Consider the following 13242-nt stretch of genomic DNA (forward strand, 5'->3'; position numbering starts at 1 on the left):
GGAAAAGCAACCCGCGCAGAATCAACGCCAGACCGCAGGGGGACTCGGCCTGCCTCTCTCCCCGCTTTGCCCAATGCAGTGCAGCACGCGCAGCGAGAGGCGGCCGGAGTTGGGTGCACACCGCTGCCCCCTCTCCTCTCCCACAGACGAGGACATTCCTTCCTCCCCCCCCCCCCCGCCCTCGCGGTGCTGCTTCAAGGCGAAGCGTCTCGAGGTTCTGCAGACGCCGTCCCTCGCAAAGGCGGGAAAGGCGCAGTTTGGGGAAGGGGAGGGGCATCCGCCAGGGGCATCTTCAGGCAGGCTGTCTGAAATAGCGGCCTAGCCGCCCTAGACTTTGGCCAGGGCTGCGTGTTTTTTCCACCCGCCCTCTCTTTCGTCTGGATAGTTTCTCTAAGAGTTTCCGCCGCTTGCCGTACAAGCCAAAACTCTACCCCACCTTCCTTTCCCGCCTCCTGCGAAGGGAGCAGCAGCAGCAGTGTGGCGCGCAAGTGGCGCGCGCGCCTCCTCCGCTCCTCCCGGGTTGAAAGAAAGTAGTTGCCCACGAGCCGTGTCCCACCCCCACCCCAGTCATTTCGGGAGGGAAGCTGCAGCAGCAGTGCTTGCTGGAGATGAAAGCCCAAGCCCCGTGGCGGGGGGGCCAGCACACCGAGAGTTTTAAGCAGCCCAAAGCCCGCCGTGGCGGCGGCGGGGGCAGCTGAGCAGGACGCGTCTCAGTGCTTGCGATAAGGATGGACACACCAGGCCTGTAGAAGCTCCGTGTTTGTTCTTGTGTGCCCCCCTCCACCCCCAACCTCTCAACCACTCGTTTCCTCACCCCCACCCCACCCCGCCTTGCCCCCTCTTTGCCCAGGTCGGAGGAGGCTTTCCAGTCAGGTGCGCTGAGGTTGCCCGCCATGTCCAGGTCCGGGGACCGAACGTCTACCTTCGACCCGAGCCATAGCGACAACCTGCTCCACGGCCTCAACCTGCTGTGGAGGAAGCAGCTCTTCTGCGACGTGACCCTGACGGCGCAAGGCCAGCAGTTCCATTGCCACAAGGCCGTGCTGGCCTCGTGCTCGCAGTACTTCCGATCGCTCTTCTCCAGCACCGCCGGAGGAGGAGGAGGCGGAGGCGGAGGAGGCGGCGGGGGGAGCGGGCACCACCACCACCACCCGCTGGGCGTCGGACCAGGTGCTCAGGACGGCCTATCCTCCAAAGAGCAGCAGCAGCAGCAGCAGGAAGAGTCCGGCACGCCCTCCTCGTCCCCGGAGGACAAGCTGCTGGCCAGCCCGCGGGCCATCAACAACCTGGTGCTGCAGGGCTGCTCGTCCATCGGGCTGCGCCTGGTGCTCGAGTACCTGTACACGGCCAACGTGACCCTGTCCCTGGACACGGTGGAGGAGGTGCTGTCGGTCAGCAAGATCCTGCACATCCCGCAGGTCACCAAGCTGTGCGTGCAGTTCCTCAACGACCAGATCTCGGTGCAGAACTACAAGCAGGTGTGCAAGATCGCCGCCTTGCACGGCCTCGAGGAGACCAAGAAGCTGGCCAACAAGTACCTCGTGGAGGACGTGCTGCTGCTCAACTTCGAGGAGATGCGCGCCCTGCTGGACTCGCTGCCTCCCCCCGTGGAGTCGGAGCTGGCGCTCTTCCAGATGTCCGTGCTGTGGCTGGAGCACGACCGAGAGACCCGCATGCAGTACGCGCCGGACCTCATGAAGCGCCTGCGCTTCGCCCTCATCCCGGCCCCGGAGCTCGTCGAGCGGGTCCAGTCGGTGGATTTCATGCGGACCGACCCCGTCTGCCAGAAGCTGCTTCTGGACGCCATGAACTACCACCTGATGCCCTTCAGGCAGCACTGCAGGCAGAGCCTGGCCAGCAGGTAAGGGAAGGCGAAGCGGGCGGGCGGGCGGGGGGGGGGGTCCAATTCAGACAGAAGCCTGCGGGGGGGGGGGTGCCAATTGAGACAGAAGACTCATACTTTGCATGGTATTAGCTGCGTGTGTACATGGAACTTGAGGTTCAAAAGTTGACTTCAGCACTACAGAGCTGTGAGCAAAACAAGGACAGCGCCTGGCTGAGGGACCTTGCGAAACAGAGTTAAGGGGTGGGTTGAACACACCTCCCATTGGCACTGGATGAAAATAGAGAGGAAATATATTGGGGGGGGTATCATGTCTCAAAAAGGAGCCATGGCTTAGATATTCGGGGTCCTTTAAAGATGCTGCAGCTGTTTTGGATAGTCACTTCCTACTGCATCAATAACACGTGCAGAAAGTTTGCAGACAACTGAAGCTGAACCCTTATGTGGAAAGAAGTCACATAGGGAGTTACTTCTCAGTAGACCTATATAGGATTGTGCTGTGGATTTCTGCTTGTGCTCTTGTGGGTGAGCTGTGATAAAGGATACAGGTCAGTTCCTTGTGTAATGCACTTGGATGAAAGTTCGGGCTGTAGGTAAAGTTCAAGCTTGCCCTGTTTGAGACCTGTCAAAATGTAATGAGGAATTGCACCCACACTTTTCTGGAAGATGCTTTGTTGATACAGCCCGTGGTGAGGTTTTTTGAAGAAAGCAAAATACTTTTTAATTTTTTTAAAATTTGTTTGATTTAGGGGAGGGGAGGACAAAAAGAGGATACAGTTTTGAAAAAGGGAAGGAAAACTTCAGTAACAGGTTGTGAGGTTCTCCTTAAGTGTTAAGCTGCCCAGTCACTGAACCATAGCTGTCAAGTTCTCCCTTTTTTAAAGGGAAATTCCCTCATGCTGAATAGGCTTCCTCGCGAGAAAAGGGAAAACTTGACAGCTATGCACTGAGCTACAGTACTTGTTAGAGGTGCTGTGCACAGCAAGCAAGACTGATGTCAAGGGAAAGTGGAATGTGCTGGATAATTTAGGAGACGTCTCTTAAAATACAATATGGGGATAAAATTGGATGGGCAAAGAGCCATGGCTTAGTAGCATCAGTTTTAAATCCCATTATGATCTCCTTGGGCCCTTTCTACAGGGATGGTATCTTGCCAGCTCCTCATCTTTCTACTGTGGGAGTTACCACAATTCTTTCTGATATAAGCTCTGTTCCCATGATACTACAATGCAATGTACAAGTTATATTTAACAGCAAAAAGTACAACTTAAAATGTGTTAATCATTAACATGCTTCACATTATTCCCAGTTTAATGTTTCACCTGTTTTATAAAACAATCCAAAATACAGTGCAGATGTCTGGGTTTACATCTAGCTCTTAAAGTACTTTCTATGCTTCCTTGTAATACTGTCATTGATAAAATGCAGGTATTGCCCAGGAATAGTCATGATGTCATAGTGTTTGTGTCTGTGACATCATATATATTTTCCTGTTAAGTGAGTGAACGAACCATAATGTTGAAAACAAAGGGCAAAATAAATGATAAAAATATTTTAAATTGCTACTATGGGAAATGAGAGATGGGAACTGTTTAATATATTTTTAGGTGTAGCTATGCCTCTTTTTTGTTGTATGTATTAATATCAAAGTCTGCACATGTCACAAAACTTTTATTTTGTCTTTTTTAATATATGGTTAACAGTGAATTGTCATTAATGTGGCATGATCGGAAAGAGTGTTGTGAGATTCATAGTGTTTTGCATATTATGGTGTTTTATTTCTCTGTACAGAACTCCATGTTTAACTTAAACAGTTAACTTTAGCAGAGGATAGCTGCAGAGCTTCTGGCTTTCTTTGTCTCTAGAGAGGCTTTGTAAAATATCCAACTACACTTAGTGTATCTTAGTGCCAAGTATTAGGAAAAATTGTAATAGGAACACTAAGAAATTTAAAAGCACATTTGAGGCCTTAACAGTAACATGTCTGGCAACTGTCTCTAGGATAATATTTTGGCTTTTGAAATACAGACTACATTGCCTATTTCAGCCTCAATTCTGCACACCACCTGGGACATGATGGGGTTTCTGTTGTGGTGGATTGCTGAGATACCAGGCTGTTTGGTTCAGTGCAGATACCTTCCAGCTTCACTGGTCCATATCATTTGAAGGATATGTAGTGGTGTTCTGACCACTGAATGTTTACAGGTGTCAGGGATGCTGATACTTCTACAGCTGGAAGCTATCATTTTCTTTTAAGCAAAAAAATGCACAGAACAGACATAGTCTGACCTTATTCTGTAGTCATTAAGGCTGCAATCCTTTACCTGCTAACCTGGGAGTAAGCCCCACTGAACTAAATGGGACTTCCTACTGAGTGGATATGTATGGACTTGCAGTGTTATGGAACTATGGGTTGAATCCATCTATGTTATCTTCAAAATAGACCCATTAAAATTAATGGGCCTAAGTTAGTCAAGCCCATTAATTTCAATGGGTCAACACTGAATATGACTAACATTGAATACAACCCAGTATTTCTCACTTTTGTACTCAAATGTGGATGCTGATTTAACTTGTTTGTTGCACATATAACATTGTATGGACATATTGAGAGTATTAAAACAAATTAACCTCTGTAGTCATATTAAAACTTTACTCTAGATATTATCATTGATATCCATTAATGATCTACTCTTGCATCTTGATAGTTCAACTTTCTTTAATATTCCATAATTATTCCACGATACTGTACTAGCATATACACAAAAAGATAAATAAATCAAAGATGTTCAAAAGCAAAGCATATTTTTACATGCACTCAATTAAGGTTTTTCACTGTTCCATATGACTTAATTAAAACTGAAGAAATTAAATATAAAATTTTAAACTAAACAAATGATAATCCTTGAAAGCTTAACATTAAATAAAAGAGATTCTTTAAAAGGCATGGGAACATTATTTGGAATTATTTGGGGGAAAGCATATTGAAAACTTATTGAACAAAGTAGTCTGATAGATAGAAATGAATATAAAGAATGATTTCCAGACATGATTATTGGTTTCCAGGGAGCAATAATGGCATAGGTAAATTAGAACTACATGAAATATTTTATGAGATGTTGATAAGGGATACTTATGAATATGGTTCTTTTTAAAAGAAGCCAGTTTCTTTCTGAGAGGTAAATAGTTAAGTGGCATAGACATCTGCTTAGTACTCTATAATGAAGAAACATAGAATTACACACCTGCTCTTAAAGACTGATTAACATCCTGCTGCAGACTCCCATTTACTTTAATGGGGGCTGTATCAGGCCTTTAGCATAATTTGATAACTGTCTTCCTGATTTGCTTAAAATTGCACTTTTGTTCCTAATGCACTACTTAAAACTATAGCATGCAGATGCTTTGGGATTTGCCCTATTTGCAAACTTTAAACTCCCACTAAAGAGAAAGGGTAAACAGCCAAAAGCTTGAATTATGATTCTCAAGTCGCTCTCTGGAAGTAGTAATTTTATGTATCTTTTGTATTGCAGCCCTAAAATAAGATAATACTTTTATCACTGCTGCAAAACAAGTGCACATATTTGAAACTATAATACCTTTGATGATGGTCTGTCTCAAAATGAAAACCTTCAATTGATGCAAGACCATAGCCAACATTTATTACATTTCAAATGCATTATATAGATCATACCAATATTCTAGTTCTAGAGAATCAGTAGTAAAGTAAGATATACTTTTCACCCATAAAATGTAAATATTTGTTCTAAAAACTATGGAAAATGTATTTTTCCATAAGAAAGAAATCATAAAATTTCAGAGTTTAGTGGAACTTAAGCCTAAGAATTGTATACAACTTTGCTTCAGGATGAGAACAGAAACTGCGCGGGGGCGGCGGGGCAGCAGCAGAGGCCCCATTAACTAAAGTGGTATCTCAGGTTAAGAACAGTTTCAGGTTAAGAACGGACCTCCAGAACGAATTAAGTTCTTAACCCGAGGTACCACTGTACAGCTTTATACCCTGTAAAGTGCTGAATATAACATGCATGATTTGCCCCCTCCCCTCTCTGCTTTACACATAAAGGGAGAGATTTAAAGTTTCCATTTGCAGTTTGTAACAAGCAACAGTTTCCTGTTTTGTATGAATATGAGAAACTGTGGTTCATTCAAACCACAATTTGTTAACAAGCCACGATAGCACACTATGCTTTGGTTCAATATCCTGAATTGTTAACTAATTATGATTTCTACAAACAGGAGTCTCTCGTGTTCAGATGAAATAGGAAACCACAGTTTGTTACAAACTGTGAATCAAAGCTAAATCTTGTTACACACAAAGGAGTGAGGGATAAAGTACAGTTATGAGGATCATGCATGTATTGACAAACCATGATGTTGTGACTTCTGAATTGGGCTTCTGCGTTAACTCTCAGTTGCTGAATGAAGAGGCAAATGCTAAGATGCATATATGGGGATCGTAATGTTTATATGGCTTGCTAGAGGTAATAATAAAGCATCAACTTCAGCTTTCCCCCTTATTTGACTAGCAACCAGTCATCAGTGTCCTGGTGGCAGAAACTCTTCCTTGCATTACAGCTTATGGTTTTCTTGGTGACTGGTTTTAAAGATGATAATTTCCTTTGCATTTTCAATTACATTTTAGAGCTGTGAATTGAAAGAATTGGAATCAAAGAGGGAGAGTTTACTTTGTTCCCACACTTTCCCCATAAACTGAGAAAAATCAAATAGCTCTCTCCAGGCAAGTGGTTTCACTTTTGCCTCTCAGCAATTGGAAGAAGTTGGATGTTTGAAAGGGCTCTTTTGGTTTTTCTACTAATCTTGGTTCACTAGGAAGTCTTAGCAAGAAAAGATCATGATACCTCTTCCTCCCACCTGTTTTGCAGCTCACTACCATTTGCCTGGGTGCCTGGGCTCTTTTTTCACGTCTCATATATGGATAGTTACAGTGACTGTGCAATGGAAATCAGGTTGGACTTTTCAAGACAATGGTTTACATGTTTAGTCAGAACTCTGTAGTTTTTGCCTCTTTCACCACTGAGTAGAACTTAGTTGTCTAAAAGTGGTACCTTAGGTTAAGAACAGTTTCAGGTTAAGAACGGACCTCCAGAATGAATTAAGTTCTTAACCTGAGGTACCACTCCATAAGTATGGTTGAAATCCTAGTTGCAGTCTGTGTATGCTCACTGCTCTTTGTAGGCACCATAATCAAATATTAACTAAGGAAGGGGAGAGCTGGCACTTGCTTGAGATGAGGGGCTTTGGAGACCCTTTCTCCTGTTTGGTTTGGGTGCAAGTGTGAGGGGAAAGGGTTTGAAGCTGCATGTTCTTGTAAGCCAGTTGTATTCCCCTGCAACACATACACAAACGGTTCTCCTCTCAGTTTAAAGATTCCTATTGGAAGGAAATTGGTCTTGGAGGCAATAGTTGATAATGTGTGCCATGCAAGCCTACTTGTGGAGGGTTTGTGCCTGAATGCCACTCCCATGCTGGCAATATTCACTGGCAGTAAGCAGGCAACATGCATGTCCAGACCAGAGGGTTTGCTAAAGTTGGGTTCATGGGGCTTGAGCACCAAATCTTCTTCTAAGTGCCCCAAGTGTTTCTGTGTGGGTAATGAATTTGGGGGAAATGGAATTGCGAAGGGTCAATTTGGGTAGGATATTAATTTGGAAGAATAAATGTGTTTAGAGAGATAATTTGAAAGTGAATTTAATTGATTTGGATAAAGATATGTTGGGAAATTAATTGGGAGTAAAAGAATTGAAGGGGGGCTGATTTTAGGTGCTCTGGGTAGGGTGCAAATTAACTGAAGAATTTACACAGGGCGATTTGGCTGGGAAATAGGCTGACTTGCCTTTTCTGACATTTAAATTTGCATCTATACACATTAGCATATGCCCCCCAAACCTTTAAATACCTAAATTTTCCCCTGGTACAGACCTCAGCCCCATTGGGTTTGGAGACTGAGGGAGCTTGCTTTAAAAAGAAAAAGTAAAGGCAAGTTTATCATAGTTCAGTTGGTAGAGCATTCAAGTAGAGTATGATTCTCTTAATTTTAGGGTCATTGGTTTGAGCCCCATGTTGGGCAAAATATTCTTGCATTTCAGGGGATTGGACTAGATGACCCTTGTGGGCCCTTCCAACTCTAAACGTAAAGGACCCCTGACAGTTAAGTCCAGTCGCAGACAAGTCTGGGGTTGTGGTGCTCATCTCACTTTACAGGGCGAGGGAGCAGGCGTTTGTCCACAGACAGTTTTTCTGGGTCATGTGACCAGCATGAGTAAGCTGCTTCTGGCGAAACCAGAGCAGCGCACAGAAACACCCATCGGAAGGTATCTACTTGTACTTTTTGGCGTGCTTTCGAACTGCTAGGTTGGCAGGAGCAGGGACCGAGCAACAGGAGCTCATCCCATTGCAGGGATTCAAACCGCCGACCTTCTGATCGGCAAGAGGCTCAATGGTTTAGACCACAGCGCCACCCGCACCTTAACAGCACCACCCGCGTCCTTCCCTTCCAACTCTACAATTCTGTGATTTCATGATTCCTATATATATTTAGAGGTTCCTCTAACCTCTAAGGACCCACTTGAATGTTCCTGCTTCCCCATTTGGCCACCCTGCTCATCCCTATGCAGCATACTTTCAATGACAATAAAGATATCTTATCTTATGGTTGTTGCCTTCCATCTCACAAGGCAAAACTTTGAAATGGAGCTGAATGGAGGCCTGCTGTTTAAGTGAAGGGGGGGGGGTAAAACAAACAAGCCAAAAATAACTCACTAAGCACATTCAGATCCTTCAGCTTACCTTAGTTTGCTGTTTAGTTCTCTGCCAGTATCTCTTATTATTGAATCTATAACACTCTGTATCAAATGGATGGCCTTCTGCCAAACGAATTAATTTGAAGGCTGCTTTTCTGTGTAGAGAAAGAACCATGTGAGACAACATCTGCCTTCTGAGGTCAAGTATTATAAATGTGTCATAATAAGTCAAGTAGTACCGTGATTATTGTGGGACTGAAAGTGGGAGATGAGACTGGCAAGCTATCACAAGCATTTTGGCACAGCTCTTTTATATATGAAATACCTCACTATGTTCATCTACTCAACCCACCTGGATTATCCGCTGCTCCTATTTTGTACTCTTTGTGTGAGCTGTGTAGTGTTTAGAGATGTCTCTCTACCTAGTAGACAAAAAAACATGGAGATAAATTTTATCTATGAATCATATATGTATCTTGTATTTTTTCCTGTATCTTGTATTTTTTCCTGAGGAGCTCAGAGCTACAACCCAGTTCCCAGATTTTGTCTTTCCTCTGTTCCATTCCTGACACTGGGTTTCATATACAGTGGGTTTCATATACTGGGTTTCATATACGAGCTATTTGACACCCGACATTTCGAGTTACGAGCAGAAAAAGTGGCCACGCGCTTTCGATTTTTCCGACATCCGAATGGAAAACCCGTTCGTGGCTAGATGCGGTTTCCTCGACTTACGAGTTTTTAGCTGCGGTTTCCTCGACTTAAGAATTTTTCCATTTCCAATGCACTCCTATGGGAAACCGCGTTTCCTATGGGAAACTCGACTTAAGAAGTTTTTGACCTACGAGTGTGCATTCGAAAAGGATTGAATTCGTAAGTCGAGGTCCCACTGTATTCAGCTTTTGTGTTTTTGAGCAGACTCTTGTATCCAATCTAAGTTTGATCAAATTTTCCATGGATTCCTCTGATGGATTCTTATGTGAATCCCTAATTGCCTTAGCCAGAACTTTCTTAGCCACTTTGCATTGACCATCAAACCAGCCAAGGTGTGTTGATTGTGTTGATTATTAATTGTACTAAATAGGGCCCGAGTTCTGCTGGAAGACATCAACAATATTTGGAAATTTGCTCATAAAAAGTTGACGCAAGCTGGTCAGATGATTACTATACGTTGGCATCCATCTGTCTCAAGAGACAATGGAATGTGCCTCCAGTGATGAAGTCAAACTGCTGTGCTAGCAGCACCTCCCTGGGGTGCAAGCCTGGGCAGTATGTATAGAGGTCCTAGGTTGCCCAGACAACAACCCCTCCCTCGGTCTCACTGATGTGGTCCAAAGGAAAGCAGAGCCATACGTTTGGCACCAGCTTGGCTGCAAGAGTTGCCGAAAGGAAGTGCCATCCAACTGCCTTAGGCTTAATAAATTAAATATTGTCCCCTGGCCACCAATATATCCACATCGCTTAGAATAGATAACTACAGATTCAGAATAACAGCTCCAACCCTGAAGCTTTCCCCCAGTGCCCTTTGGCAATAGTCATTGGAGGTCATCAGGAGAAATGGCAGTCACAGTGGCATAATAAATCCCTAACTTCAAAATAGCACCACAGTTTATGGTTGGCACAATCGATGCAGAGTAATCAAATATGCAAAAACATAGCAGAAACTCCCAATAGGAATGCTGTCAGCTGTTCAATAAATAATAATAATAATCTCTGTCACTGGTTCTTAAAACTAGGAGTCATTTTAAAGAACAAAAAAAGTATTTCCTGGCATTGGATTTGCAGCTAAGTTATTTGTTACCCTGGAACATTTTCAGGAAGATCATGGCTCCAAATATTTCTAGTGGCATATATCTCTTGCTGTGTCATTGGAAGGGAGATAACTGATTTAGCTCAAATAAACCCTGCCAAGATTAACAGAAGCTGACTGATCAGGGGGAGGCTGCAGAAAGTAATGGCTGAGACAGCAGACTTTTTTAAAAAGAAGCCTCAGAGGGAAATGGATAACTAGCCATAACAAAGGAACAAACATTACTTTTAGAATTCCTATGAGACTTTAATAATCTTAAAATGGGATTTGGGGTGCAATATGTGCAGTGTTTCAATAGAGCAAATTAAGGAGATAAATCGGGGCTGCATAATTTCTTATCACGTACCAGCTTGCTCCCTTCACAGATAGGGAGGAGAGACGCATTCATGTTCTTTAAAGCAGTGTTTCTCAACCTTTTTTGGGCCACGGCACACTTGTTCCGTGAAAAAAATCACGAGGCACACCAGCCATTAAAAAAGTTAAAAAATTTAACTCTGTGCCGCCCTATATTATAATTATGACTGTAAGAAACACTTGCCAAATATTGCTTTCCGGCGGGTCAGTGCTGTGTATTGGCAGCCGCCAGGCTCGTTTGCACTGAGCTTTGGGAAAGAGGAGGAGAAATATTGCTTTCCGGCGGGTTAGTGCTGCGTATTGGCGGCCGCCAGGCACGTGACAATGCAAATCGCCCTTCTCGTCGCCGCACGTCGCGGCACACCAGCCAGCGTCTCGCGGCACACTAGTGTGCCGCGGAACAGCGGTTGAGAAACGCTGCTTTAAAGCACAGCTCTCCATGATGTCAGACCTCAGACACTATGATCAAAGACAGTGTTGCCTTGTTTTCTCCAGGACACTATGTTTTGATTTTTCTGTACAAACCTGAAGTAATGGTGAGACAGTACAATCAGCAAGAATCTGACTAATAGGAAAAGTGAAAACTTGTATATCCAGTTCACTAAAGGGTTAAAAAATCCCTATTAACCTGCCTAAAGGGAGAATGTACAGCAGACAACTTGTCAAGAATTTGTTGAATTGCTCATCACTGTAAATAGTGTTAGTATAATACATCCTACCTGTCCGACTCATACATATGTACAAGAGCATGGCCTCAGGGCTCGTAGATCAGTCACCTTGCTAAAGCTATAGCAGGTCCAGGTCTGTGTCTGGTCAGTTCCTGGATGGGACACTGTCTGGAAACCCCGATTTATGCCACCTGGAATTCTGTGGAAGAAAGGCAGGATAAATAAATATAGAAATAAAATGTATAGTAAATAGCACATTGAGGGGCCAGAAAACCCCATAAGCCAGTGGAAGGACTACTTCTGTGGGTTGACATTTGTTACCAGCATCACCCAACCTCTGATTCCACTCCCTCCTGGAACTCAGAGTTTATCACTAACTGCCAGGAACCAGAGGAGACTGCCCCTACCACACCATCATATCACTAATAATATGGCAGTAAAAATCCATAGTAAAAATCTTTACTGTGGATTTGAGACATATGGCACTTTAGAAACCAATCCTAGCTAAATAGCTTTAACAAATAAAAATAGTGTATTGCAATACAATGAATAAATGCAGCCTGTTATATGTCTGTGAAGTTGGGCACACTCTTCCAAGTCTAGCTAGCAGTATTTAGAGTTGGGGAGTGGGCCCATCTCTGCCATCACATCTCTGTCAGCCCCTCACACTGCTGCTATCCATTCCCTGGGAGGGCGCATCTGGTGTGAGGAGCCAGCTCTGTGTGTCTAGGCTCTCTCCATGACATGGTTCTCTGATTGCACAGGGTTCCACATCATGACAAGCAGAGTTTGAAACTCCCATTGTTCTTGGCATATTTTGCAACAGGGAAATTAGTGCGAGTAGTTTCTGAACTCTGGGTGCGGTACTGTGCCTAAGATTTCAGAATAAAACTGCAGGATGGAAGGAAAGGAGGATATTTTTCTGCCTCCCCACTTCCAGCTGCTTTCTGAAGACTGGAGAAGAGACCCCCTTAAGAGCATTAGGGGGTGGGCAGAGGAAGGACTAGACCATGTGAAAAATGAACATAATATTTTAGCTTCAGTTCCTTCATTTTCAGCTTTGAATTCTTGTTATAAAAAAGTGTGCCTAGACATTCCATTCTTGCGCCCATAACCTAGGTTTAAGGTGCCATTTAGCTCCTAGCTTTCATATCTCAGTTTCTAACACCTGATGAACAAGGAATGGATAACTCTTTGGAAAGCTGCCTCTCCTCTACAGTTGTCCCCCTCAGTGTGTGTGTCTGTGATAGAGCAGCCACAGCCTCACTCTAGCTTCATGTAATTGTAATCACATGAGTTTGAATGCCCAACCAGTGCTGGAGTTCTGTACACTCTTCTGTGCCTAGAGCTGCAATTTCCAAATAGAAGATTGCCAAAGCTTTCTGAGTAGGTCACCATGCTGCCTGGGGTAAATCCTGAATGCAGTGTGATACAGTGAGCCTGTGGAGGCCAAGAAAATGAATCTGGTTCTAGTATTTGTGTGAGAGATTCATTTGAAAGGGTTCAAGAAATTAAGCTCACCTACCTACTTACGTAGCCCCACAGGAAAGAAAGAAAGAAAGAAAGAAAGAAAGAAAGAAAGAAAGAAAGAAAGAAAGAAAGAAAGATCTATTAATGTTTGTCTAAACAAAATGTTTAATGATAAATCCTTCCATCACATTGACATACATCTGAGTTTTCCTTGACATTTTGCTGATTTGGCAAAATTCCCCCCTGATGCCATTTTTACACTCGAAAACCAGCACATGGCGGACATTTTCCTGATGTGTGGCAAACCTACGTTAA

At 44.0% G+C, this 13242-nt stretch overlaps 1 protein-coding gene across 2 annotated transcripts in view; it reads left to right on the top strand.

The window, feature by feature from the left end:
• Positions 1–13242, top strand: part of KLHL14 (kelch like family member 14) — a 61439-nt gene that overhangs the window by 1377 nt on the left and 46820 nt on the right. For both annotated transcript variants that reach the window (XM_060277848.1, XM_060277849.1), the window contains exon 2: positions 851–1861. In XM_060277848.1, coding sequence (XP_060133831.1) covers positions 894–1861 — 968 coding nt within the window. In that variant the 5' untranslated portion in view covers positions 851–893. The remainder of the gene's footprint in view (positions 1–850; positions 1862–13242) is intronic.

This window comes from Zootoca vivipara, chromosome 8 (assembly GCF_963506605.1).
Source record: "Zootoca vivipara chromosome 8, rZooViv1.1, whole genome shotgun sequence".
NCBI classification, from domain to species: Eukaryota; Metazoa; Chordata; class Lepidosauria; order Squamata; family Lacertidae; genus Zootoca; species Zootoca vivipara.